Source organism: Magnolia sinica, chromosome 3 (assembly GCF_029962835.1).
Source record: "Magnolia sinica isolate HGM2019 chromosome 3, MsV1, whole genome shotgun sequence".
Taxonomy (NCBI): Eukaryota; Viridiplantae; Streptophyta; class Magnoliopsida; order Magnoliales; family Magnoliaceae; genus Magnolia; species Magnolia sinica.
The window spans coordinates 32317228-32344093 of record NC_080575.1 but is presented as its reverse complement, the minus strand read 5'-3'; the positions used below and the strand labels follow the sequence as shown (position 1 = coordinate 32344093).

Here is a 26866-nt window from a genome sequence, read left to right as displayed (position 1 = left end):
AGAGTCTTTATGCTTCTTCCTTTGTTGTTTTTATGCTTTGTTCAAGAGTTCTTAGTTCAATCATGTCTATGGTTGGCTAAATCTCTTAACTAGGGCTAAGAGGTGAAGCTTGTAGCGTGATTGGGATGTTCACTTTACTTTGATTCATGTTTATGTTGAACTCCATTGATATCTATAAATGCTATTCTATCTAGCTCCTATGATTTTAAAATTTTGTAGTGCCAAAACCTCTTGGAATTTGTATCTTGTGTAGCTCATCTTCATATTCAAGATCAAGCAATTCAAGTACAAGTTCAAGATGTTCCAATCCAAGATTCAAGCAACACAAGTATAAGAATAAGAGATTCTTATACAAATTCAAGTACTAGATCAAGTTTTTAAGCAACACAATGTGCATTACTTCAAGAATTCAAGCTCAAGTAATCTTCTCAAGCTTAAAGCTCATTTACTCAAGATGAAACACAAGTCACAAGTACTTCAAGTTCAAGCTTCAAAATACTTCATGATGTCAAGCTTCATGCACTTCAATATCAACTATCAACCGAAGCGAATGATGTTTCAATGTTCAAATATCACATATAAGGTATGAATGACCCTAGATTGACCATATGTTAGGTCATATGGATTACATACTTAATTTAGGTCATTATATAATTTTATAGGCTTTTTCTCGTCTAGTCTTAGCCTATGTTCGACTAGTCCTAGTACTGGCTCAACCAGTCCAAGAATTTCCTCGACCAGTCCAAGGTTTGTTACTAAATTTCAGAATTTTTTGTTGGACCCTCAACCAGTCTTGGAGATTACTCGACCAGTCGAGTGAATAGTGATCGACCAGTGGAGCAAGCTCGACTCAAAGTCCAGCAACCATTTTTGGTCCCACTCGACCAGTCAAATGTAGGGCTCGACCAGTCGAGCATGCCACTCGACCAGTCGTGGAACGATCTTATCTTATCGTGCTTGAAATTTTGACATCTTGTTAGTCCTTCGACCTATCGAACTAACTACTTGGCCAGTTGAGTGAACAGTAATTTTGCTTATAAATTGAGGACAATTTTCAAAGTTTTTCATTCAATTCCAAGATAATCAAGACACCACTCTGAGAGATAAGTTTGTGATATTCTTAAGCTATATTGTGTTCATTTAATATTTTTTTAATTTAGCTTTTTGCATTTGACTTTGAATTCTCTATTCCAATCTTAATTGAAGAAGGGATTTAAGTTTTTCCCTTTCTTGAGATCAAAATCAAATTAAGCTAGCCCAAGGTTATTTAATCTAAAAATCATTTAGAACTTAGAACCTTTTCATGAGTGTGGACATTGATCATCTACACCGAATTGGTTCTACCGGGCTTCATCAAAGAAGAATATCCAGATAAGTATATTTACATTTTTATAAATCTCTTTTTGGTTTTTTTGAGATTATGCCAGAAAAATCTCTCTTTCTTTTTTTGGTTTGTCTGAGGTGATCCAGAAAATCTCAGTGTGAGGGGTTTTTGAATTGTGTAAGCCCACTAGAAAGACATAATTGTGAAGTTTTTAGGTGAACCTTGAAAAACCTATTTTATAGTGCAAGATAATATCCAGTGTGTGAGGATATTGGGAGTGGAGTAATTGTGTGGCTATTTTTTTAACAGTTGGTGTACACACAAGTGAACCACTATAATTGCTGGAGTTGTGAATGGTTAAATGTGCCTAAGTGTATGAATGTTGTAATTTATTTTTTCAGCATTTGTAATGAATGATTATAATTTACTTTCAGTACATGTGGTGAATGTTGTAATAACAATAGAAATTTATTTCTTTTTTATTCTTTATTCCTCTGTATCGGTTTGAGATTTTGATACACAAACCATTCTAGGAATCAGGTTATCCTACCATAAGCAATTGGTTTTTGGTGTAAGGTTGTCCTTAGAACAACATCTGTATCAACCTCTCAATACTTATGCATTTGAGTTCCTATTCATTTTTTCTTTTTGAATCGTTAAGTGCTATCATTGTTAATTTCTTTCTTATTCCACATTTAAAATTTTAATTTGGTATAGTCCTATTCACCCCCCCTCCAGGACTCTTAGCTCGGCCTTTTCAAGTGGTATCAAAGCCTAATAATTCGCTTTAATTTTTGAATTAATTTCCTGAGCTAATCGATCTGAGCTTTTTAAGATGTCAAATTTTGAGAGCCTTTCAGTCACTAGGCCTCCACCTTTTGATGGCTCCAATTATGCCTATTTGAAAGCTAGAATGAGGATTTTTTAAAAATCCATAGATGAGAGCGTGTGGCAAGCCACAGTGACCAATTGGATTCCTCCTACCATTGAAGTGACTGGTACTGATGGATCTAAAACTGTAAAAGTCACACTTTACTTTTCTTATACCGCTCTTCAGAAAAGTGAGAGTAGTGCTAATGCAAAGGCTTTAAATGTAATTACTTGCACACTATCACCGGATGAATTCAAGAGAATTATATCCTATGATATTGCAAAGAAAGCCTGTGATATCTTAGAAATGACACACGAGGGTACAACAATTGTTAAGAAATCTAAAGTTCAAATCCTCACAACTAAATTTGAGGAAATACGTATGGAAGAAAGTGAAACGTTCATGGACTTCTATACAATATTGAATGACATTGTCAACTCTATGTGGGGTCTTGGTGATAGGATCCCATAAAGTAAAGTCTGTGTAAAGATACTGCGCTCATTGCCTGAATGGTTCAATTCAAAAGTAACCGCGATCCAGGAACTTCGTGATACGGATAATATGAGGGTAGAAGAACTATTTGGTTCTTTATAAACCTACGAGTTAAACTTTAAAGCTCCTAAAGGTAAATCCATCACCCTTAAGTCTTCTAAAATTATTTCTCAAGAAAATAGTAATAATTCTAATTTAGAAACTTCTGAAGATGATATGGCTCTTTTAGCTAAAAAGTTTTACAAGATTTTCAAAAGTAAAAAGAGGGTTGATTTGCAAAAACCTATTGAGAAGAAAAGATCTAGATCTAAAACTTAAAAATCTTTAAAAGACAGCCAATGCTACAACTGCCATGAATATGGGCATCTAGCAAACAAATGTCCTAAGAATGACAAGTTTAAAAAGAAAAGTATGTTGGCTACATGGGATGAATCTTCCTCCTCTGAAGTCTCTTCTGAGTCAGAAGATTCAGAAATCGAGTCGGCTAATGTTATTAAAGCCCTAATGACTCTAGCTAAGTTCACTTTTTTAGATAATAATGTTTCAATCAGTGAAGAAAATCTGAATAGTGGCCATGAAAATGAAGAAGATCTTCAAGATGCTTATGATGCCCTATATAAGGAAAGTTGCAAAATTGTTGTAAAGCTAAAACTTCAGAAAGAAAAGTTTTCAAAACTAAAAGAGAATTTTGATAATCTAGTCTTAGAAAAATCACACATTTCAGATTGCTTTGAAAAAACTAAGTGCGACTTAGATTTCAAAACCTCCTAAGTTGAAAACTTAAAATCTGAAAATGAAAAGCTAAAAATGGAAGTCTCTTCACTTTTGAGTTTGAAAGACACATGGGGGTATGCCCAAGGTAATCCTAAATTAGAAAAGCTTTTATTTGGATCCAGAAAATATGGTGATCGATCTGCATTGGGCTATGATAAAAATATTCCTCCCAAATATAAGAATACTCCACCTAAATTTGTTAAAGGGGAGTCTTCTAACTCAAAAGGGAAAAGTCTGAATCAATATAATTCTAAAAATGCTAAGACTTTTCAGACCTTAAAACCTAAAAGCAACCATATCAACTATAAAAATCAGAATTGTAATCCTTTAGCTGAGAAGATTGTTGATTTACTTAAGGAGCTCTTAAAATCTAACTCAGTGGGTCAGACTTATAAAAATTATAAACATAAGAAGACCAACTATACTCCTAAACCCAAAACTGTAATGAAATGTGTCCCTAAGGTTTCTTGTTTGGTTGCCCACACCGCTTTCAAAGCTTCAAGCCATTCAAAGTGGTACCTAGACAGTGGTTGCTCCAAACATATGACAGGTGACAAAGGTCTGTTCAACAATCTTAAAGACATGACTAATGGTTCAGTCACATTCGGTGATGGTAGCAACTGTAGAATTATTGGCCAATATTTGGTTCAGCTCTTTAACCTCCCTCTATTTGAGAATGTTTTATATGTAGAAGGGTTAAAACATAATTTATTAAGCATCTCTCAAATATGCGATAATAATCATAGTGTAAAATTTACTAACCAAGGGTGTAAAATTTTAAATAAAAATGGTTCTGTAATATTAACTGGTCACACAACTTTTGAAAACTGCTACATTGTTTGTGATTCAAGCTCATCTAATCTATCGTGTTACCTGGTCCAAACCAATGAGACTGAATTATGACATAAGCATGTAGGACATGTACACTACCGCAACTTGTATAGATTGAGCAAAAGAGAATTGATAAGAGGTCTACCTAAAATTCAAAAAGTGGATAAAATAGGTGGTGAGTGCCAGATTAGTAAACAAACTAGGAGTGCTCATAAAAAGGTAAACTTCAAAGCCACATCTAAGCCACTCGAACTTCTCCACATGAATCTCATTGGACCAACTAGAACGGAGAGTCGAGCTGGCAAGAAGTATATTCTAGTGATTGTTGATGACTTTACTAGGTATACTTGGGTAGTCTTCTTAAGAGAGAAATCAGAAACTCTCGACGAAGTAAAAAGGATACTTAAACATATCCAAATGGAAAAAGAATCACAAGTCTCTAAGATCTGTAGTGATCATGGTTCTGAATTTGAAAATAGCGGTTTTGAGAAATTTTGCAGTGATCAGGGAATATCACATGAATATTCTGCACCTAAAACACCATAATAAAATGGGGTAGTGGAAAGGAAAAATAGAGTGCTTCAAGAAATGGCAAATGTAATGTTAAATAGTATAAAGCTTCCTAAAAATCTTTGGGCTGAAGACGTAAATACTACTTGTTATATAATTAACCGTGTTTATACTAGAAAATCAAATAGTAAAATGGCTTATGAAATGTGCTTTGATAAGAAGCCTACTAGCAAATACTTTTGAGTTTTCGGCAACAAGTGCTATATTTTATGTGACCAAGAAAATTAGGGTAAATTTGATACCAAAAGCGATGAAGGGATATTTTTAAGGTATGCTTTGAATAGTCGAGCGTATCGGGTTCTTAACAAGAGGACTGACGTAATTCAAGAGTCCATTAATGTGGTTATAGATGATCACTTGAATACACATATCTCAAGTTCAGAAAATAATGAAGTTCTTTTAATTGATAAACTAGACTCTTCATCAAGTCAAAATAACTCTAAACTAAGGACAGTTAAAGACCATCCATCTAATCAAATCCTTGAAAATCCTCTCACTAGTTTGTGTAATTGTAAACAACTTGAAGATATGTGTAACTACGTGTGCTTTACATCTCAGATAGAACTGGCTAACGTAAAAGAAGCTCTTACCAACGAAAACTAGATTGTAACAATGCAAGAAGAACTCAGTCAGTTTGTAAGAAATGATCTTTGGTACTTAGTTCCAAGACCAAAAGATAAACACATTATCGGAACAAAATAGATTTTCAAAAATAAGACTGATGAACTTGGTAATATTATGAGAAACAAGGCTAGGCTGGTTGATGAGACTTTTGCCCTAGTAGCTCATCTTGAATCAATCAGACTATTTATATCCATTGTGTGCTTTAGAAAATTCAAAATATACCAAATGGATGTAAAGAGTGTGCTCTTAAACGACGATTTTCATGAAGAAGTGTATGTTGAACAACCAACGGGTTTTGAAGACCCTAAGCATGCTAATCATGTCTATCGCCTGAAGAAGGCAATCTATGGTTTGAAACAAGCTCCCAGGGCATGGTACAAAAAATTGACTAAGTTTCTACTAAGTCATAACTTTATAATGGGAAGGGTTGATAAGACATTGTTTGTAAGGAAACACAATGATCACATACTAATAGTACAAATCTATGTTGATGACATTATCTATGGATCTACCTGTGCTAACATGACTGTTTAGTTTGCAGATCTTATGAAGTCTAAATTTAAAATGAGTATGGTTGGAGAACTAAACTATTTTATAAGGTTGCAAGTCAAATAACTCCCTGATGGTTTCTTTATCTCTCAAACCAAATATGCTTTGAACTTAGTTAAAAAGTTCAGATTTGAGAGTGGGAAAAATTTTGATACTCCAATGAGTACTACTCTAAAACTCTCTAAGGATTCAATAGGTAAGAGTGTGGATCCTAAGTTATATCGCAGTATGATAGGCAGTTTATTTTATTTAACTGCGAGCCGACCTGATATTGCTTTTAGCGTAGGAATTTATGCTAGATATTAGTCTGACCCTAAAGAGTCACATCTGATTGCTGTTAAGCAGATTTTGCGTTATGTGGCTAGTTCAGCTAATCTTGGTCTCTAATATCCACGTGATACTAGTGTGCAATTAGTTGGTTACACGGATGTTGATTGGGCTGGTAACATTGATGATTGTAAATCGACTAACAGTGGTGTTTCTATGTCGGGAACTATTTAGTTTCTTGGCTAAGTAAGAAACAAAGTTCCGTGTCACTGTTCACAGCTGAGGCTGAATATATTGTTGTTGGTAATGAATGTACTCAGCTTGTGTGGATGAAAAGAATGTTAAACAATTACGAAATTGCGCAAGAATCCATGGTTTTATATTGTGATAATTCAAGTGCAATTAATATCTCTAAAAATCCAATTCTACATTTACGAACCAAGCATATTGACATTAGATATCATTATATTCGTGAACTAGTGGAAGAGAAGATAATTTCATTGGAATATATTTCGACTGAGACTCAACTTGTAGACATATTCACAAAATCTCTCGACAAAAACAGGTTTGCAAAATTGAAATTTAATCTTGGTATGTGCAATATGAACTGATGATTTGTGCCTTACTATATCATAATGTATATATTTATTATTTTAAAATTTTAAAATTCAAATTAATGAAAATTTGTAAAATTTCTGTGCTGCACGACCAATCAAGTAAACACTCAACCAGTCGAGTATGTACTCGACCAATCGTGAAACCAGGTTTTGCTTTTTATTTAGGGAAAATCACTTTTTTCTTCATTTGGTCCTTCTGCAACAGGCCCTACCACGACTGATCGAACCCATCTTCAATTCCTCTATGGTTAGTGCATTATTTTCAATGTCCTTGTAGATTTGAGTTATTTGATTTTCCATTTCTTTGTTTGTGTTGTTTATTTCAAGGTTTATGGTTGTTTGGTGGGTTTTCTAGCTATAAATCCTTTTTGCTTAAAACCCTTCTTGCCTCTTTTGCAATCCTTGTATTTCTTGATTTCTTTGTTGCAATGGAAGGTAGAAACAAGAAGAAAGGATCTCGTGGTCCCTCTTCTTCTCGTTCGGCTTCTATCACGGTGCGCCATCTTCGGTCACCTGAGGACGATCCCAAGTTTGTGCGGGATATTCTCTTACGTAATGTGATAGTAGAACGGACTGTTAACATTGATCATTTAGTTCCTTTTAGTATTCTTTCTCTTCTTCAATCTGTAGAATGGGAAAACATTTTATATTGGGGTGGTCCTGTATTCCATTCTATTGCGCAACCATGTATGCTTGTATTACTGACTTCTCTACTGAAAATCTCACATTAACAATTTCTACTAGAGAAGGTCCAATTGATGTGGACCGTCACCTCATTTGTAGATTAATGGACTTTCGAATAAATGATGACGGTATTCCCATTAGTTCGCTTGTAGTAAAATCTTCTGAATCCGAGAAGCAAATGCTCACTAGAGTTTTATGTAATATGGATGCGGAATAGAGTACTGGGGATGAGCTCGCTTCCAAGTTTATGTTACCCAGATATAGAGTTCTTCATAGATTTTCATTTCAAATGTCTATCCTAGATCTGGTAACAAAACCGAGCTTACTACATTTATGGTTCGTATTCTTCATTCTATCATTTCTGGAGTCCCTATGTGTCTTCTCGTATTTGTTATATCATGATTCAATTCTGTCTCCACCCATGTCACAGTGATGTACCTTTTGCTCATCTTATGACTGTATTAGCCACCCATAATCTAGTGGTTAAGCCTGTTGGAGAAGCTCTCATTCACCATCTACCATTCAACAACTCTAACATTAACAAGATGAATTTGAAGTTGGCCCCAGGCCAAGTTGATGTGGGTGTTGAAGAAGCAGCTAAAGTAAATGAAGAAGAAGATGTTTTGCCTCCAGATGATGTCAATATGGATGAAATTTTTAATGAAATTGAATCTGATTCTGCTGCTGATCCTGATTATCAGCCATCTGATTTTGATGCGCGTTTGCGCTCACTTGAGGAGAAGGTTGAAGGTATGCATGTTTTCCAAGAAATGCAATTTAAATATATGTGCAAATATCTTAGGTGCATTAACAAGGGACTTCATCAAATTGATCCTTCCATACCTGCTCCTTCTTCTGGTTCGGATTAGTTTTGAGTATCTAATATGTAATAACTTTTAATACTTGAAAATTTTCTTGTGATTGGACATGTTTTTAATAGTTATCTTGTCTCTGTGTTATCTTAACCTTACCTCTCTCATTACTCTTGCGTTTTCATCATCATTTATAGGTTCTTTCCTTTATCATATAGTGACAAAAAGGGGGAGAATTAATCCTGACATGCCTATTTCATTATGATAAATGTGGAGAATGAATGTGGAACTATGGAGAATGTGGTTAGGTGATAGGCAGTAATTTTTTTTTGTAGCAATTTTTTTTTCCTCTTAGATTCTATGCAGTAAGGTATTAAGAGTATTGATTTGCTGTTTGTAACTAGTGCATGATTCTTTGACCAGGTTGTAACTGGTGCATGATTCTTTGACCAGGTTGTAATTGGTGCATGTTTCTTTATTGTGCATATACGATATTTTTATTTTTATTATTTTGTCACAAAATTGACAAAAGGGGAGATTGTAAATGCTATTCTATCTAGCTCCTATGATTGTCAAATTTCGTAGTGCCAAAACCTCTTGGAATCTGTATCTTGTGTAGCTCATCGTCATATTCAAGATCTAGCAATTCAAGTACAAGTTCAAGATGTTCTAATTCAAGATTCAAGCAGCACAAGTATAAGAATAAGAGATTCTTATGCAAGTTCAAGTACTAGATCAAGTTTTCAAGCTTCAACTATATCAAGACAATGTGTATTACTTCAAGAATTCAAGCTCAAGTAATCTTCTCAAGCTTAATGCTCATTTACTCAAGTTAAAACATAAGTCACAAGTACTTCAAGTTCAAGCTTCAAAATACTTCAAGATGTCAAGCTTCATGTACTTCAAGATCAACTATCAACCGAAGCGAATGATGTTTCAATGTTCAAATATCACATATAAGGTATGAATGACATTAAATTGACCGTAAGTTAGGTCATATGGATTGCATACTTAATTTGGGTCATTATATAATTTTATAGGCCTTTTCTCGACTAGTCTTAGCATATATTCAACTAGTCCTAATATTGGCTTGACCAGTTCAAGAATTTCCTCAACCAGTGTAAGGTTTGTTACTAATTTTTAGGATTTTTTGTTGGACCCTTGATCAGTCTTGGAGACTACTCGACCAATCGAGCAGGCTCGATTCAAAGTCCAACAACCGTTTTTAGTCTCACTCGACCAGTTGAGTGCAGGGCTTGACCAATCGAGCAAGCCACTCGACCAGTCGTCGAACGGTCTTATCTTATCGCACCCAAAATTTTGTAATCTTGTTGGTCCTTCGACCTGTCGAACCGACCACTAGGCCAGTCGAGTGAACAATAATTTTACCTATAAATTGAGGAGGATTTTCAGTGTTTTTCATTCAATTCCAAGATAATCAAGACACCACTCTGAGAGATAAGTTTGTGATATTCTTAAGCTATATTGTGCTCATTTAATATTCTTTTTAATTTAGCCTTTTGCATTTGATTTTGAATTCTCTATTCCAATCTTAATTGAAGAAGGGATTTAAGTTTTCCCCTTTCTTGAGATCAAAATTAAATCAAGCTAGCCCAAGGTGATTTAATTTAAAAATCATTTAGAACTTAAGAACCTTTCATAAGTGAGTGTGGACATTGAACATCTACATTGAACAATTACACTGAATTGGTTCTACCAGGCTTTATCAAAGAAGAATATCCAGATAAATATATTTACATTTTTGTAAATCTTTTTTTTTTTTTTTGAGATTATGCTAGAAAATCTCTTTCTTTTTTGGTTTGTCTGAGGTGATCTAGAAAATCTCAGAGTGTGGGGTTTTTAAATTGTGTAAGCCCACTAGAAAGACACAATTGTGAAGGTTTTAGGTGAACCTTGAAAAACCTATTTTATAGTGAAAGCCAATATCCACTGTGTGAGGATATTAGGAGTGGAGTAGTTGTGTGGCTATTTTTTTAATAATTGGTGTACACACAAGCGAACCACTATAATTGCTGGAGTTGTGAATGGTTGAATGTGCCTAAGTGTGTGAATGTTGTAATTTATTTTTTCAGCATTTGTGGTGAATGATTGTTATTTACTTTCAGTACATGTGGTGAATGTTGTAATAGCAGTAGAATTTTATTTCTATTTTATTCTTTATTCCTCTGTATCATTTTGAGATTTTGATACACAAACCTTTTAGGAATCAAGTTGTCCTACCATAAGCCATTGGTTTTTGGTATAAGGTTGTCCTTAGAACAACATCTGTATCAACCTCTCAATACTTATGCATTTGAGGTTGCTATTCATTTCTGCTATTTGAATTGTTAAGTGCTATCATTGTTAATTTCTTTCTTATTCCGCATTAAATTTTTTAATTTTTCATAGTCCTACTCCCCCTCCCCCCCCTCTAGGACTCTTAGCTCGGCCTTTTCAATATCTAGTTGATTTAAGGAATATTTTTAGTTTTCAATGGTTTATTTTAACTCAAATTACAGTAGACGCTGCTATAGCTTTGAGTATCTTCTTTTTTTTATTTAAGATTGTGGGATCGGTAAATTCTATTGTTTGTCATCGTCTCCTAGGCATGGTTTGGTGACGGAATCCCTTCCAAATCTTCACAATCCTCTTCCATCGAGGCTAGATTAATGAGAAGTTCAGAGATTTGATCATCTCTCTTTATAATTGGATAAGATAGGACTTTGATTCCAATTGTGTCTCTTGAATCAGAAGGTAGCATCTTAATAGCTACAAGTGGATCCTTGGCACCCTAGTTCCCACCTTTAAATTTATAAGCTTCAATTAACAATCATTCACAATTACTTCCTTTATTCCAGATTTCTAATTTAGTTATTCTTCTAGTTCTAATTCTAGCTACTTTTAGAATACACACGAGTTTAGTCCCTGTAGATTCGACCTCGGTCTTACTGAGATTATTACTATATCACGACCCTACACTTGGGGTTGTGAACAAGTCCCCATTTGAAATTGTGTACGGATGAGTACCTCGACACACCCTTGATTTGGTTCCCTTGCCCAAACTCTCGAGCATGAGCAACATCACAGAACATATGGCAGACCGAATCATAAGAGTACATGCTAATGTTCAGGCCCACTTGAAGGCATCCAATTACAAGTACAAGGAGAAGGCTGACATGCATCAGTACTTGAAGGTATTTAATATGGGTGACACTATGATGGTTCATTTACGTAAAAAGAGATTTTCGATCGAGACATATAATAAGATGAAGAACAAGAAGATTGGACTGGTATCCATCTTCCATAAGATCAATGACAATGCTTATATTGTTGATCTTCCTGAAGATATGTAGATTTCAAGTACTTCAACATGGCTGACATGTACGAGTATCATGAACTGAATCCGATGAATAATTGGAGGACGAGAACTTTTGAAGTGGAGGGGACTGATGTAAGATGGGTCGCGGACTCATTCATGGCTAAGATGGATGAAAGAAAAGAAGCCAAGAAGGATCGAACACACTCATCGTAGTTCGACCGATCAACAAATTCTGTTGATATGTCGAAATTCTGGCAGAAATTCCAGATTGATTGTTGTTTGATTTTTTCCTGTTTAGATAGGTCGATAGATCTTGTTGACAGGTCAAAATCTAGTTTGATAGGTGGACAAATCAGGTCGATAGGTCGAAAATCTCTGAATTTTGGTTTAAATCATTGGACACTTTTTAGTTGTTTCGACCTGTTAACTCGACCGGTTGACGACAGGTCGATGGGCCCGAGAAATTTGTGCGATTTTCTGAATATGTTTCCTAGTTTGATTAAAACTCTTTGATTACAGTTTTAGGGTTTTCTTAGGTTATTTCAAAGGTTTTAAACTTATTTTTATGATTCATTCTTTTTTTAAAAAAAAAAATAAAGATTCTTTATATATTATATAGAAGAGACAATTTACAAACATTTGGCCAAGGCCACAAGGCAGGAAAAAACAAGCGGGCCCCGACTATCATCTAGCGAAGAAAATTACAAAAGGAAAAGGAAAAGAGGCCGAGGCAAGGAGAGGAGGATTGGACGGAGGTAGACTCGTCAGCAGGAAGAGAATAATGGGGCTTGAGGGGGGTTGGGTGGAGTAGAAAGGGCGATTACCCAACACCTTTCCTGATTTTACGCTGCCTAATCTGGCCCATGCCAGCTTTGCCCAAGATGAGATTGCCTCTAATTAAACGGGGAAGGTCAGAAGACCTGAGATAAAGACGATCGGAGGAGCCACTGCTAGCGAGACTAGCAAGACCATCCGCCACAGAGTTCCCTTCACGGAGCTTATGAGAAAAGCAGATGTTCACAGCTTGTGTTTGCCGATGTATGTAGCCAAGGAAGTACCAGAGGCTCGAGCCGCAAGAAGAGCAGATGTTCAGGGCCTGGGTTTTTATGATTCATTCAATAAATTAATTTCTTAGAAAATTTTCTTATTTCTCTTGTGAATTCAAGATTTTCTATTGTGGATTCAAGGTATTTATCGATCGAGGAAGATGGTGATCGACCGCATCATGTTCTGTCCTACAAGACTTGATGATGCAATCGTTCAATGCAGACTAGTTGGAACTGAGCAATGTGGCAAAAATATGTCATTAGATGTGTGGGGCCATTTTGGCTAAGTACTAAAACATAAGTGTCAAAAAGTATTTGATACAAGTGGGTGGTGATCAAAGAATGTGAATTCCATGTCGTTTTCAATCAGTAATACCTATAAAGAGAAGAACACAGTGATAAAAATATTAACAAAAATGTGTAGTAGTGAGAGAGGTAATCATTTCTCTTAATTCTCAGGGGAGCTCCAAGAGAAACTGGAGGATGCTTGGTGTTAGATAAGGTTGGAGTTAAATTTCACCTTTTATTATCAGGCCAAGGTTTGTTAAAGAGGAAGTGCAAGAGAGTAGAGAGACATCTTCGATCAGATTCCATAAAGATAAGGATATATAAAGACTAAATTTATTCGCAAAGACCTTTCTAAGACACAGTTGACTTGACTCAAAAAAATTTAAAAGCACTCCACACAACATGACTTGAATTACCAAAATAAAAATATTTACGAATTTTCCTTCCTAAATATTAAAGCTGTTCAAAACTTGGTATTACTTGTTGGAATTCCAAACCAATCTGGTGCATCTTCCCCACTGTTCGTTGGATTCTCAAGGAGAGTAATTGTTGGAGGAAGCTTCCAGCAACCAGGTGCATTCCTTCATGTGGCTGTTCAGTTCTAGATGCCTTGAAATAAAGAATCTTTTAATATATTTTTTTGGTGTTTGTTATAGAAGTTAATACCATGCCCCTATAGTGTAATTTAAAAGGGCATTTTTATCTTTTCACCTTGGTGAAAAATGTCTATATAAGGGAGCTCCTATACTCCGTTTGTAATCAAGTCAGTAAGCTTGAAAGCAACAGTAAAGTAGCAAAGTTTCTCTTCTCACTTTTCTTTGTTTGTTGAGTTCAAATCTAAGGCATAGATAAAGCCAATGTGTGTAAGGCCCCCCTCTGCCAACAAACTGGTATTAGAGCCAAGTTCTTCTTCTACAAAAAGTTTCCAGCAGTTTTTCAGTCAAGTACAGATATTTCTGAAGAAAAAAATCTATTTAAGAAAAAAAAATCAAATTGCAGAGCCAAGTTTTTTTCTTTCTTTTTAAGTTCCCTGGTTGAAGTTGCTAACAAATTTTTTTCTAGCCAAGAAAAGAAAAATTCTGTTAAAAAAAAAAAAATCAGATTTCAGCATTTTTTTCAGGCAAGAAAAATCAGATTTCAAGAAAAAAAAAATTTGTTCAAGGAAAAATTAGATTTCAGCAGTTTTCTCGGCTAAAAAAAAAAAAATCAAATTTCAGAAGTTTTTCCAGCTAAGAAAAAAAATCTATTTTTTTTTAAAAATAGATCTTCTATTCTATCCTTCTCTTTCTTCATTTTAAATAAATAAAAATAAAAATAGCCATTCCTTCTTTAAAAAATAGAAAAGATGGCTCACACAATTCAGCCGCAGGTTCCTAAGTTGTCAAAGGACAACTATGAAAAGTGGTGCATCCAAATGAAGGCGTTGTTCGGGTCGCAAGAACTATGGGAGATCATCACTGATGGGTATGTAGAACCCACTATGGAGGAAGAAGCCGCCTTCACCAACGAAAAAAAAGACCGCTCTCAAAAATTAAAGGAAGAAAGACAATAAGGCTTTGTTCCTCCTCTATCAAGGGTTGGATGAATCAACCTTTGAAAAGATTGTCGAAGCAACATTAAGCAAGAAAGCTTGGGATACCCTTGGCAGTATCTTCAAGGGTGTTGATTGAGTGAAGCAGGTTCTCCTTCAAATACTAAGAGCTGAGTTCGAAGCGGCGTACATGAAGGAAGGTGAAAGTATCTCCAACTACTTTTCACATCTAATTGTTATTATTAACAATTTTAAAAGAAATGTTGAAAAAGTTGAAGACATACGTGTCATGGAAAAGGCCTTGCGATCTCTCACAACCAAGTTTGAGCATGTGGTTGTGGCGATCGAAGAATCAAAGGACTTAGAAAAACTATCCATTGAAGAACTGATGGGATCGTTGCAAGTGCATGAGCAACGAATGCAAAAAAATGATGGTTCAATGCTTGAACATGCCTTAGAGTCTAAGTTGACTCTAAATGAACAAAAGAATGGCCATACACAACGAGGGGGTCGTGGCACTAACAATCGTGAAAGAGGTAGAGGGCGTGGATATCATCCAAGCCATCAACAAAATCAACAAAAGTTTACCAGTTTCCGTGGAAGAGGAAATAGTAGAGGCCCGTTAATACGTGGTCGTGGAAACACAAAGAACGCTCAATGCCACAATTGCAAGAAATTCGGTCATTATGCCTCTGAGTGTTGGAGCAAAGTGGATCAAGATGAACGATCCAACTATACTGAAGCATCACACCATTCAACATCACACCATGAACAAGAAGACTCCACACACCTCCTCACACAAGAAAAGGCATGTGAACGACCAGATGTGTGGTATCTCGACACCGGTGCAAGCAACCACATGAGTGGTAACAAAGAACTATTCATGGAACTCACAGAAAGAGTTCATGGCGACGTGAGTTTTGGCGACTCATTAAAGGTATCCGTGATATGCAAAGGAAAAGTTAAAATTTATGAGAAGAATGGTGAGCCAAATTACATCTCTAATGTGTATTATGTACCAAACATGAAAAATAACATCCTTAGTATCGGCCAAATCCTTGAGAAAGGGTATGTCCTACACATAGAGAACTATTCTCTCTTTATAAGAGATGCTCACAGAAGACTTGTGGCTCAAGTCCAAATGGCAAAGAATCGTATGTTTCCGCTTCATATTAACACAAAGGCAAAGAAGTGTCTCTATGGAATCATGAAGAATGATTCATGGAGATGACATCTTCGCTTTAGGCATCTCCATTTCAGTGGCCTTAAACTCTTATCCTCATTAAGCATGGTGCATGGCTTGTCGGCTATTGAAGCTCCAGAACATGTGTGTGAGGCGTGCACACTCAACAAGCAACAAAGGAACTCCTTTCCAAGTGGAGTGTCCAGAAGAGTAAGGGAACCACTTTAGTTGGTTCACACTGATATTTTCGGACCACTTGAAACACTCTCTCTTGGAGGTAATAAATACTTTATTACATTCATTGATGGTTTCAGTAGAAGACTTTGGGTGTATTGCATCAAAGAAAAATCTTCCGCTTTTACTATCTTTAAAATTTTGAAAGCTCATGTTGAAATTGAAAGTGGTCACAAAATTAAAGTACTCAAATCTGACAGAGGTGGAGAGTACACCTCAAATGCATTTTGAGATTTTTGCAGGATTAAGGCATCAAACTACAACACACTGCAGCCTACACGCCACAGCAGAATGTCATTGCGGAAGGGAAGAACTGCACCATCCTTGACATGATGAGGACCATGTTGAAGGAGAAAAGTTTGCAAAGAATTTCTGGGCAGAGGCAGTTGCATGTACTGCCTATCCGCTCAATAGGTGTCTGACCAAGAGCGTCAGAAACATGATACCACAGAAGGCTTGGAGTGGCTACAAACCAAGCGTGGTGCACCTAAGGATCTTTGGGTGTGTCGCCTACGCTCAAGTTTCAAAAGTAAGAAGAAGGAAGCTTGATGATCGTGGCGAAAAATGCATCTTCATCAGCTATAGTGAAGGATCTAAAGCCTACAAGCTCTACAATCCACTAACCAATAAAGTAGTGGTGAGTAGAGATGTAGTCTTTAGTGAGGAAGAAGCTTGGAAATGGAATGATGAAGAATCGACCAAAGATATTCAAGTCGAAACAGAAGAACATGAAGAAAGGCATGACTGTCAAGAGCAAATGCCTGCAACACCTTCTTTGGCTATATCATCAGTATACAAAAGTCCAAGAGTACATTCCATCACTCCTGGAAGAACTCCATCAAGTCAAAATTCGGCTAGCTTGTCCTCACCCATGACACCTATAAAAATGAAAAGCTTAAGCGACATCTATGAGCAAACTGAAGAGGTTAATCTTTTGTCTATATGCAAATCATGAGCCTCTGACGTTTCAGGAGCCCATAAAAGAAGAATGTTGGAGAATCGTTATGAAAGAAGAAATTCATGCCATTGAGAAAAATGACAGATGGGAGCTGACTACACTTCCTAATGGCTAGAAAACTATTGGCGTCAAATGGGTGTACAAGATTAATCGAAATGTCGATGGTAAGATTGATCGCTACAAGGCAAGGCTCGTACCAAAGGGCTATAAACAGAAGTACGGGGTGGATTATGAAGAAGTCTTCGATCCTGTTGCTCACCTTGACATTGTGAGGATGATTATCTCCCTTGTAGCCCATCACAGTTGAATGATCTACCAACTAGATGTGAAATCTGCATTCCTGAATGGAATTCTGGAAGAAGAGGTCTATATTAACCAGCCTGAAGGCTTTATTATGCAAGGGGAGGAACACAAGATGTATCGACTGAAGAAAGCCCTCTATGGGTTGAAGCAAGCTCCACATGCTTGGAATGCACGCATTGACAACTATCTTCAAGAGAACGGCTTCGCCCAATGTCTATATGAGCATGTAATTTACATCAAGAAGAATGCTCATGATGATATGCTTATAGCATGCCTGTATGTTGATGATTTGTTGTTTACAGGAAACAACCGATCAATGTTTGATGAATTCAAGAAGGCCATGTTTAAGGAGTTCGAGCCGACCGAGGTCTGATGTCCTTTTTTCAAGGCATTGAAGTAAAGCAGTAACATGGTGGCATCTATATATCTTAGAAGAAGTATGTCAAGGAATTGCTTGAAAAGTTTAAGATGGCCAATTGCAATGCCGTAAACACGCCTATAACAACGGGCTTAAAACTGACAAATGATGGAGAAGAAAGAAGCGTTGACTCGACTATGTTCAAGAGTTTGATTGGAAGCCTAAGGTACCTCACAATCACAAGGCCGGATATTGTCTACAGTGTTGGGCTTCTAAGTAGGTATATGGAAGCACCAAAAGAATCACACTGGCTAGCCGCAAAAAGAATCCTCGGGTACGTTAAAGGAACAATAGAATTCAGTCTTTTCTATCCATACGGTGATGAAGCAATGCTATATGGATACTCAGACAGTGATTGGGTAGGTGACCAAGATGAAAGAAAGAGCACCACTGGCTATGTATTCTATCTTGGAACGACTGCTTTCACATGGAATTCGAAAAAGCAGAGTGTGGTCGCCCTGTCCACATGTGAAGCAGAGTACGTGGCAGCATCGTTCACTGTTTGTGAGGGAATTTGGTTGAGAAACCTGCTAAATGAGCTGAAGCATCCGCATGAAGGATCCACAGTCATATATGTGGATAACAAGTCGGCAATCGAGCTAGCCAAAAATCCAGTGTAGCATGGAAGAAGAAAACATATTGATACCCGATACCATTTTCTGAGAGATCGTGTGAAACAGAAAACGATGAAATTAGAGTATTGTCATACTACGGAACAAGTGGCGGATATTTTCACAAAGGCATTGCCGACAGATGCATTCAAATGACTAAGAACAATGCTCGGAATGAAGCCAGTTTTGGTTTGAAGGGGAGTGTTGGAATTCCAAACCAATTCGGTGCATCTTCCCCATTGTCCGTTGGATTCTCAAGGAGAGTAATTGTTGGAGGAAGCTTCCAGCAACCAGGTGCATTCCTCCATGTGGCTGTTCAGTTCCAAATGCCTTGAAACGAAGAATCTTTTAATATTTTTTTGGTGTTTGTTACAGTAGTTAATACCATGCCCCTATAGTGTAATTTAAAAGGGCATTTTTGTCTTTTCACCTTGGTGAAAAATGTCTATATAAGGGAGCTCTTATAGTCCGTTTGTAATCAAGTTAGTAGGCTTGAAAGCAACAGTAAAGTAGCAAAGTTTCTCTTCTCACTTTTCTTTGTCTGTTGAGTTCAAATCTAAGGTATAGATAAAGCCAACCTGTGTAAGGCCCCCCTCTGCCAACAGTACTCAACTGAATTACTAGACTGGTTGAAAATTTTCGAGTTTTAAACCCTTGCTACTGCTGTTTATACGTATAGTCCTTGTCTACTAACAGCAAAAACTACACTAAGAAAGACATGAAAAGAGTACACACATACATCATTACACCACATAAAATCTATAGACTTCAAGCACGCCCTTATCACTCAAGCCATCATCTCCTTGTGATGGAATTTATGGTCATCTGATGTTTCTTTCTTCTCTTGGTCACTGGTCATGTCCTTCTTTATTCCCAGCATTATCATTATGTCCACCCAACACTTCTTGATTTTATCCTCCAAACAGACTACAAAGATGACACAGTGGTATAATAGAACTAGGACAATGGTTCCCAACCAACTATATAGAACATAAGGTATTTTTCTAAGGGCGTCCTTATGAACGACGGTCAGTGTGCCAAATGCAAAAGCCATACCCATAGAGAACAGTGTAGCCCACATGCTGATCACCATGACCCAAGTTGTAAACCGGCGCCTAAGTGAAAACCCACTCAGAAGAGATAGAATGATTGACAGAGCTGCAGAGAACGCGATGGTGTCGAAGTACATGAATATTTTGAACAAAGTAAGGTTGATGTTATTATGAATGGCTGTCCCAAGTACAACACGAGAAGGATCAATGGAATGCTTGGGAGATGGCGCTGGAGAAGCTGAATTGGTATCTGGTATATCCTGCCAGACACCTCCAGGAGGGTTGATTGCAGCCTGGAATGTAACTGCTACAATCAGTGTCGCCACCACCATCAATGTGTTGTTCATTTCATTTGTCCAGGCTTGGTCTTTCGGGTACCAAATGTTCCAGTTCAATGAAAAGCTTCCCCTGCCTCCTGCATTTTGAATCTTATCGCTGATTATGGTGTTAGGGGGGCTGTTTCTTTGTGAGATATCAAAGGCAGTGTAGCCATATTTATTTTTTACGTTCAAGACATCCTTCACGTCTTTCTTCTCAAGCAGAAAATCCAACATCTGAAAGAGAACAAAAGAGTTGGGATCTGTCAGATCTGATATCAATACTCGAGCAGCAAGCTGTTTCCTTCTCTCCTTCTATTGAAATAGTACATTTTGCCCCATGGGGTAATATGATGGGGTGGCCAGAAGCATCGATGTTCTTGATAAAAGTTATGGGGAACGGATGATTCTCGCCATAACTACATAGTATAGTTGAACGTAGAACATTAAAAGAGAAAATTTTCAATGGCTCTGCAACTCCAAAATCCAATGCCAGTACTATCACTGAAGCGTGATTATTGTGTCGTAGCTTATTGGATGAGGATTAGGTGCGGCCCAGCCTCACCCAAGATGGTGCCGCCCTTACCGTGGGGCCCACCATCATGTATGTATTCTATGTCAACACCATCCATCTGCTTTTCCAGATCATTTTAGGGCATGAACCCAAAACTGAACCAGATTGAAATCTCGGGTGGATTATATATACCATAGGAAACATCAGTGATTGGCCATTATAAGCTTATTATGTGCCAGGGAAGTTTTGGATCAAATTGAAGTTTTTTTTTTTTTTTTTCATCCAGGTTTGTGTGTGACCTTATTAAGAGGTTGGATGGAAAAACATAACGGCGGGTTACAGGAAGTTTTTAATGGTAGGGCATTCAATCTCACTGTTTCCTATAGAACTGGTACACCTGAGATATGGATATGCTTTTTCGGCTCATACGCTATAATAATCTTGCTAAACGGATGAAAGGCGTAATATAAAATACATTGATGAAGGCAAGGCCCAAGGGAGGCACCTAATCTGTTTCCTAGCTTATTTACTGAAGCACCATGTAAGATAAATCGTTATAACTGTGGAATCATCTCGACGGTACTTAGGCGCATTGATGACAGATGCCTAAAATCCTCAGTCCTATCTCCAGGCAGGGTAGTCGATTGTGTGTTGTGCCACGCTCCACGGGCTTCGACAGTGTGTTGATCGTCTTTGGTCCTTAGTCATGCCTCAGTATCCATTGTAGTGTGAATGCGGGGTGTGTGTGAGTGCATGTCTAAAAAACGTTCTATAAATCTCACTATTATGTTTGTGTTATATCCACACCGTCTATCTATTTTTTGAGATCATTTTAGGGCACCACCAAAAATGAATCAGATACAAAGCTCAAGTGGACCACACCAAAAAAACAGCGGGGATTGAACCCTTATTATTAAAAACTTCTCGGCAGCCATAGAATTTTTGGATCGAGCTGATATTAGTGTTTTCCTCCTTTCATCATCCATGGTTGGCTTTATGAATAGGTACAACCCACCCGAACCGTCCCCCCCTTTTTCTGTGGTGTGGTCCACTCAAGCTTTGGATCTACCTCATTTTTTGGGTCCGTTCCCTAACATGATCTTCCAAAAGGGATGCACGGTGTGGATATAACACATACATTACGGTGGGACACACAGAGAACTTGGTGACGCCAACCTACCCTGTTGTGTGTGGCACATCACACAATCCGCTTCCACAAAAGGGGAGCGGAGAAAGAGAGGGGATCGCCAACATACCTTGTTGTGTGTGGCACATCACACAATCAGCTTCTAAAAAAGGGGAGCAGAGAAAGTGAGGGGATATTTTCTGGAATTCATACTTGAGTACTTACAAAAGTAGACATACCACATGCTATATGCAAAAGAAGAAAATAATACTGGTTTCTTGACAGGCAGGGTAAACTTGTACGAGGAAAATAGAATTTGGTAAAGGTTGTTCTCGGAACATATCATATGAAGCGTGAAGGATATACCTACAAAGGAGAGGGCCCTACAAAGGAAAATAGCCCATATAGTAAGAAATGTAGCTCAATTAAATTAGTGCACTAGCCTGATATTTATTTCATCTCATATTCCCAGGGTAAACTACATGATGAATGACCTGACATGTAAGCCATCTAACAAAGCCAGCTATTGAGAAATCCATTTCATGGAATCTCTTTTCTAATTAGAGCTCTCTCTCTCTCTCTCTCTCTCTCTCTCTCTACTTCTAGGGTTTGGGTTCTGGGTTTTTTTTCTCTCTCCTCTTTTTAATACATAGATTCTGCAATGGAGATGGAGATTGAGAAGGTTGTTTGCAGGAATGGTGGGGTGGTTGATTGGGAGAGGGTTTTGGGTACTGTCATGGAAGGCGTTGTGGCTGAGACGGTTCTTGTTGCTAGTAAATCTGTTATTTGGCTTCTCTTGGCGATAGGTTCCCTTTCTAATGAAATGTTGGTGCTACCTAAAGAGGCTGATACAAATGAAGGGGATGCAATAGCGCTCCTCAGGAGAAGTACATCTGAGGTTGGGCCTGAGAACAAGGACGATGGTGAGACGGATGACGATGACAATGATGGTGAGGATGAGGAGGTAGATGAAGAGGATGATGACAATGGTGATGATGATTTATCGGGGAAGGGGATGATAATTATCCCGATGATGTGGAGGCAAATGGCGAAGGTGGTAGTGAGGACAAGGATGATGAAGAAGAAGACGAGGATGATGACGGGGATGATGAGGAAGATGAAGAGGACGAAGAAGACGAGGAAGAAAACGTGCAGCCACCCTCTAAGAAGAGGAAGTGAATGAAATGCCAGGTTCTTTTTTCCTTTGAATTAGTTAGTGTAGGAGAGGAGAGCATAGGAAGGTTTAAGTTTGTTGGGAGTCTTTTGACGGTAGATTAGGAAATTGGGGGTTTGTGAATGAACTTCTTTCTCTTCATGTTACAGTATATTATGATGTTAGTTGCTTATCTTTATTCAGTATATGCTGATTTCTATTTACTTAAAAAAAGAAGAAAAAAGGAAAAAAAAGAAAAGAAAAAAGAAGCCAGCTGTTATGCTTGCTCCCGCATTATAGATGATGAATGGCCTGACATGTAAGCCATCAGTGATACATGATCGAGATCCAACCGCTACAACCCCGCTGTAAAAGTAGCAACACGTCCGGATGCATTGTAGCGAACTTATTCAAGGCATCCAACTATATTTTACTAGGGTATACGATAGTATAAATTTCCATTTCTACGTTCCCTCACACAAAATGAACCAAAAATTAAAGATAATGAGAAAGAAAGAAGAAGGGTTGCCTGAGTATCTTCTGTAGCCAAAGCGAGGAGGTGGAACACCGTGTTGCCGTTGACGTCCTTGGTCTTCATAAGCTTTTCGTCCTTTTCTACCAAAAATTCGGCGACATCTAAAAGGTTATTCTTTATGCAGAAGTGTAAAATTTGTTCTCCTCCAGCAGTATCATCTCCATCAAGTGACTTACGGATGTTTTTCTGCTTGGTATGAACCGGATGAAGCAGCTCCAACACGCCAATTTTCTGATTCAAAGCAGCCAAATGGAGAGGAGTTCTTCCTTCCTTGTCATGGAGGAGACAGAGAGAAGGGCGGATCTTCAATAACTGAACTACTATGCCTTGGTAGTCTCTGGCCGAAGCTACATGCAAAGGGTAAGACCCACTTCTGTTAGGTTCATGTGCGAGTGCTGGATTCTCTCGTAGCATCTCAGTAGCGCGAGCAACGCACCCTTCTGCCAATGCTACGTGAAAGGGAGTCTCGAAGGGGAAAAGGCCATTATGGATGATTCCTTGGAGGAGGTGGGGGTCATCCTTGAGGGGATGATGAAGGGCAGCTACATCTTCATCAGCCATGCCTTGTACTGCACTGGACTCGATGGTTACAAATGGGCTGTACCACAGAGATATAAATAGCATGTATTGGAGTAGAAATGGGCCCAGCTTGACAGCTCCACTGAGTTGGTCGGACGCAGATTGCATATAACCATGGATTACAAGAACCCTACATAACAATTACTTAGGCATAATGAAGAATTGGCATACCCTTGTTTCAAATGCAGTGGTTCTTTGTAAGTTCCAAGCAATCAGCCTCAGAAGTGGACCGCACAGGTGCCCCACATATGGAGCACACATTGGATAGCATGTACTGTGATCAGTCTGTTTTACAAAACTCAAGACTAGTATACTTGTCACGTGATGCACGATACATTGAGTCTATTGGGCTTTCTTTCCTGGACCGCACATCTGGGGAGCTTTTGGACGGAAGCGAAAAGTTTGATAACATCCGTTTTGGCTTTTCTTTTTCATAGGCTTTGGCTGTGTCACTGCTTGTTGGCGTGTTATTATTATTATTATTATTTTAAATTCCGCTGTAATTATAAATATATTCAATGGTGCTCCACCTTTAATTTTAATTTAGTAAGAAAAAAATTGACCCGCCTGGATCAGGAGGCGAGCATTTTTATTTTTATTTTTATTTTTTTTTTAAATCTGAGCATTTACCCTACCTTGTTAGTTGTGAATGGCCCAGATCTCTCACACGTGCCTGTTGCACAGTGGGAACCAGGAATAGTGATATTCTGGGGCACAAACATGTGTGGATGTTCGAGTAAGATTGAGGGACCCGAATCCCCTTTAATAGTGCATGGAACACCAAAGCTCTGTGGACCCATCGTATTGCCTAGTGGCATCCTGGCCGTCCATCAAGTGTGCTTGACGCAGGGAGGGACGTGATGAGGACCATCTTCCTTAGGGATAACTACTCCAAATCCATGGAGCTATCTCGACTCCTCAGAGAACTTCCTCGAACTTAATAAGAGAATAAAATAGAAATAATTTCTAATAAAGTGATTGATAGTAAAAAAATAACAAATTACAATCCTTTAAATAATGAGCTCAAACCTAGTACCTACTTTTAGAATCAAACTCCAACTCAAACTCCCTTACTCCCTTCAAAAACGTGACTTACTATAAATAATAAACTTATTATTTATATACAATCATGATTCCTACCATACTTCATGGTTTTCGTCCATAAAAAAAAAAAAAGAGAAAGTAATTGTCCATTTGTCGTAACCACGTTATTTCTAAATCCTTTTCATGTTGGGCATGACTCCTAAAACTCAAATGATCAAAAGTTATAATCAAACTAAAATTTACTATTTAAACTAAAAATGAAATTAAAAGGGGCTTTTGATCGTCGATCTAATGGAATCTCGCAAATTCAGCATAGGAAACCCGGCCTAACAGAGTTGGTTGGCTAAATTAGCTTCTCTCACCCCAAAATCAGATATGATATGTTGAAAAACTCATTCCAATTTACGAGATATGACTATTTTAATGTTCTCATGATCTTGATCACTTTCCTTCCGATCAGGCCTTCCTTAGTCCTGTAAGTGCTTAGCACACATGAATTGTCAATTTTTGTAAGACAAAACTGCTTTAAGGTCAAATCACAAGTATGAAATCACAACTATTCTACATGCCTAAAGATCAAATCGAGATCAACTTACAATCAGCTCAAGATCGACTTATGATCAACTCAAGATTGGCATATCTTCTCAAGAAGTTGTCGCTTCAAGACAAGATCAAGTCAAAGTTCAAGACAAGTTGTCCCATATATTTGCTAAAGCACGGGTGGTAGAACCTTAGAAAGACCTTAGGTTTAAGTACTTTTAAATGGTCATTAAACTTGAATTTTAACAATGTTTTTGCTCTAAAATTCAGCCAACCTAACTTCTGGTTCGGCCAGCCTAATTTTTTCGGCTTACCTAACTTCAAGCTCGGGAAAAATAATAAATTTTGTTAAAAGTTCGGCCAGCCTAAGTTTTGATTTGGCTAGCCCAAGTGAGTTTGGGTCAAATTCCAGCAATCCAAACTTTTAATTTTTGCAATAATTCGACCAGCCAAATTTTGGATAGATCTTATCTCGCGCAATCTGATAATTGTTGGAACGAATCTGGTGGAATCCGGCAAGGTGAAGCCAACCTTAGGCTAGTCGAATTTCCAACTTCTTTGGCTATAAATAGAGGCTTTCTCTCATTCTAAAGAACAATGAAAATTCACTCTAATCCTTCTACAAGAGACAGAGAAGCTCAGGGAAATATGAACTTATGGCGAGTTAATTGGTCTGGTTTAGGTTCACTAGAAAACAGGGTGATTTGCATCATTAGACCGTCTCTCCAGGACCTTCGAATCAAAGATTTTCTTGATAAATCCGGCCCGCTTCCGCCTTCAGCGGTTCTTACCATTCTGTCCCAACAGGACCTTGACTCCATCTTCCAAGGGGGGCATTGTTTATCTGAAGGACCTGATTCACCTTTCTGGCCGAGTAACCCTTCAGGTACTTTCACCGTTGCATCAGCCTGGGATAGCATTAGGGTGCGCAGGCCCAGCACAACCTGGGAAGATAAAATCTGGAGTGTCAAAATCCCTCCAAAGATATCTGTGCTGATTTGGAGGATTCTCAAGGGTGCACTTCCGGTAGATGCGAGTGTCCAATCCCGTGGCATCCACCTCGCGTCCCGCTGCTGCTGTTGCACTGCCGATAATTCTCAAAGACTCAGACCTACGGTTGAGACATCAGCCCACCTGTTCTTATAGAGCCAACATGTGAGAGAGGTTTGGTCCCACTTCTCCACCATTTTCGATGTTCACATGGCCCCTTTCCCCTCACTGGAAGGCTGGTTGATCCACTGGTGGAGGTCCCGCTCTGTGAATGGGCCATCGACGATGTTCAAGAAGATTTTACCTTGTGTTATTCTTTGGGAGCTTTGGAAGAGTAGAAATGCGGCACGCTACGATGGGGTGCTGATGAAGGTGGGGGTGCTCATCTCCCGCATTAGCGGCTGGGTTTGACTCTTCGTCAACAGATGGGGCATTCCGCGTTCGCATCTAAATACATCTAGCAGGGCTCTTGCAGCCACTACAAGAAATCCCACCTTGAACTTTGGATATGACTCATTTTTGGATACATACTTTAAAATGACGAAAATTTTCATCGCTAAAAGACCGAAGCAAATGGTTTTTAGCAACAAAAAATTTTAATCGTCGCCAAAGGCAAGCTTTTTAGTGACGAAAATTTTCGTCGCTAAAAAAACTTTTAACGACGAAAATTTTCATCGCGAAAAAGCTTTTGCAAAACTTTTAGCGACGAA

At 38.0% G+C, this 26866-nt stretch overlaps 1 protein-coding gene across 1 annotated transcript; it reads right to left on the bottom strand.

Annotated features, from left to right (window-relative positions):
* Positions 1-18939: 18939 nt before the first annotated feature.
* LOC131238848 (uncharacterized) lies at positions 18940-26221 on the bottom strand. Its single transcript, XM_058236443.1, has 3 exons — positions 25899-26221; positions 22998-23712; positions 18940-19990 (listed from the first exon to the last, which is right to left on the bottom strand). The coding sequence occupies exons 1-3, from the start codon at positions 26219-26221 to the stop codon at positions 19094-19096; spliced, it is 1935 nt and encodes a 644-aa protein (XP_058092426.1). The 3' UTR covers positions 18940-19093.
* Between the last annotated feature and the right edge of the window lie 645 nt (positions 26222-26866).

Bases quoted from the DNA above. Each gene is read 5' to 3' on its own strand.
- LOC131238848 (XM_058236443.1), bottom strand. From the start codon at position 26,221: ATGCCACGGGATTGGACACTCGCATCTACCGGAAGTGCACCCTTGAGA. The intron at 23,713-25,898 runs GTCCTGGAGAGA...ATTGTTATGTAG, and splicing joins AGAAAATCTTTGATTCGAAG to GGTTCTTGTAATCCATGGTT. The intron at 19,991-22,997 runs GCAACCCTTCTT...CTATTTCAATAG, and splicing joins TGGCTACAGAAGATACTCAG to AAGGAGAGAAGGAAACAGCT.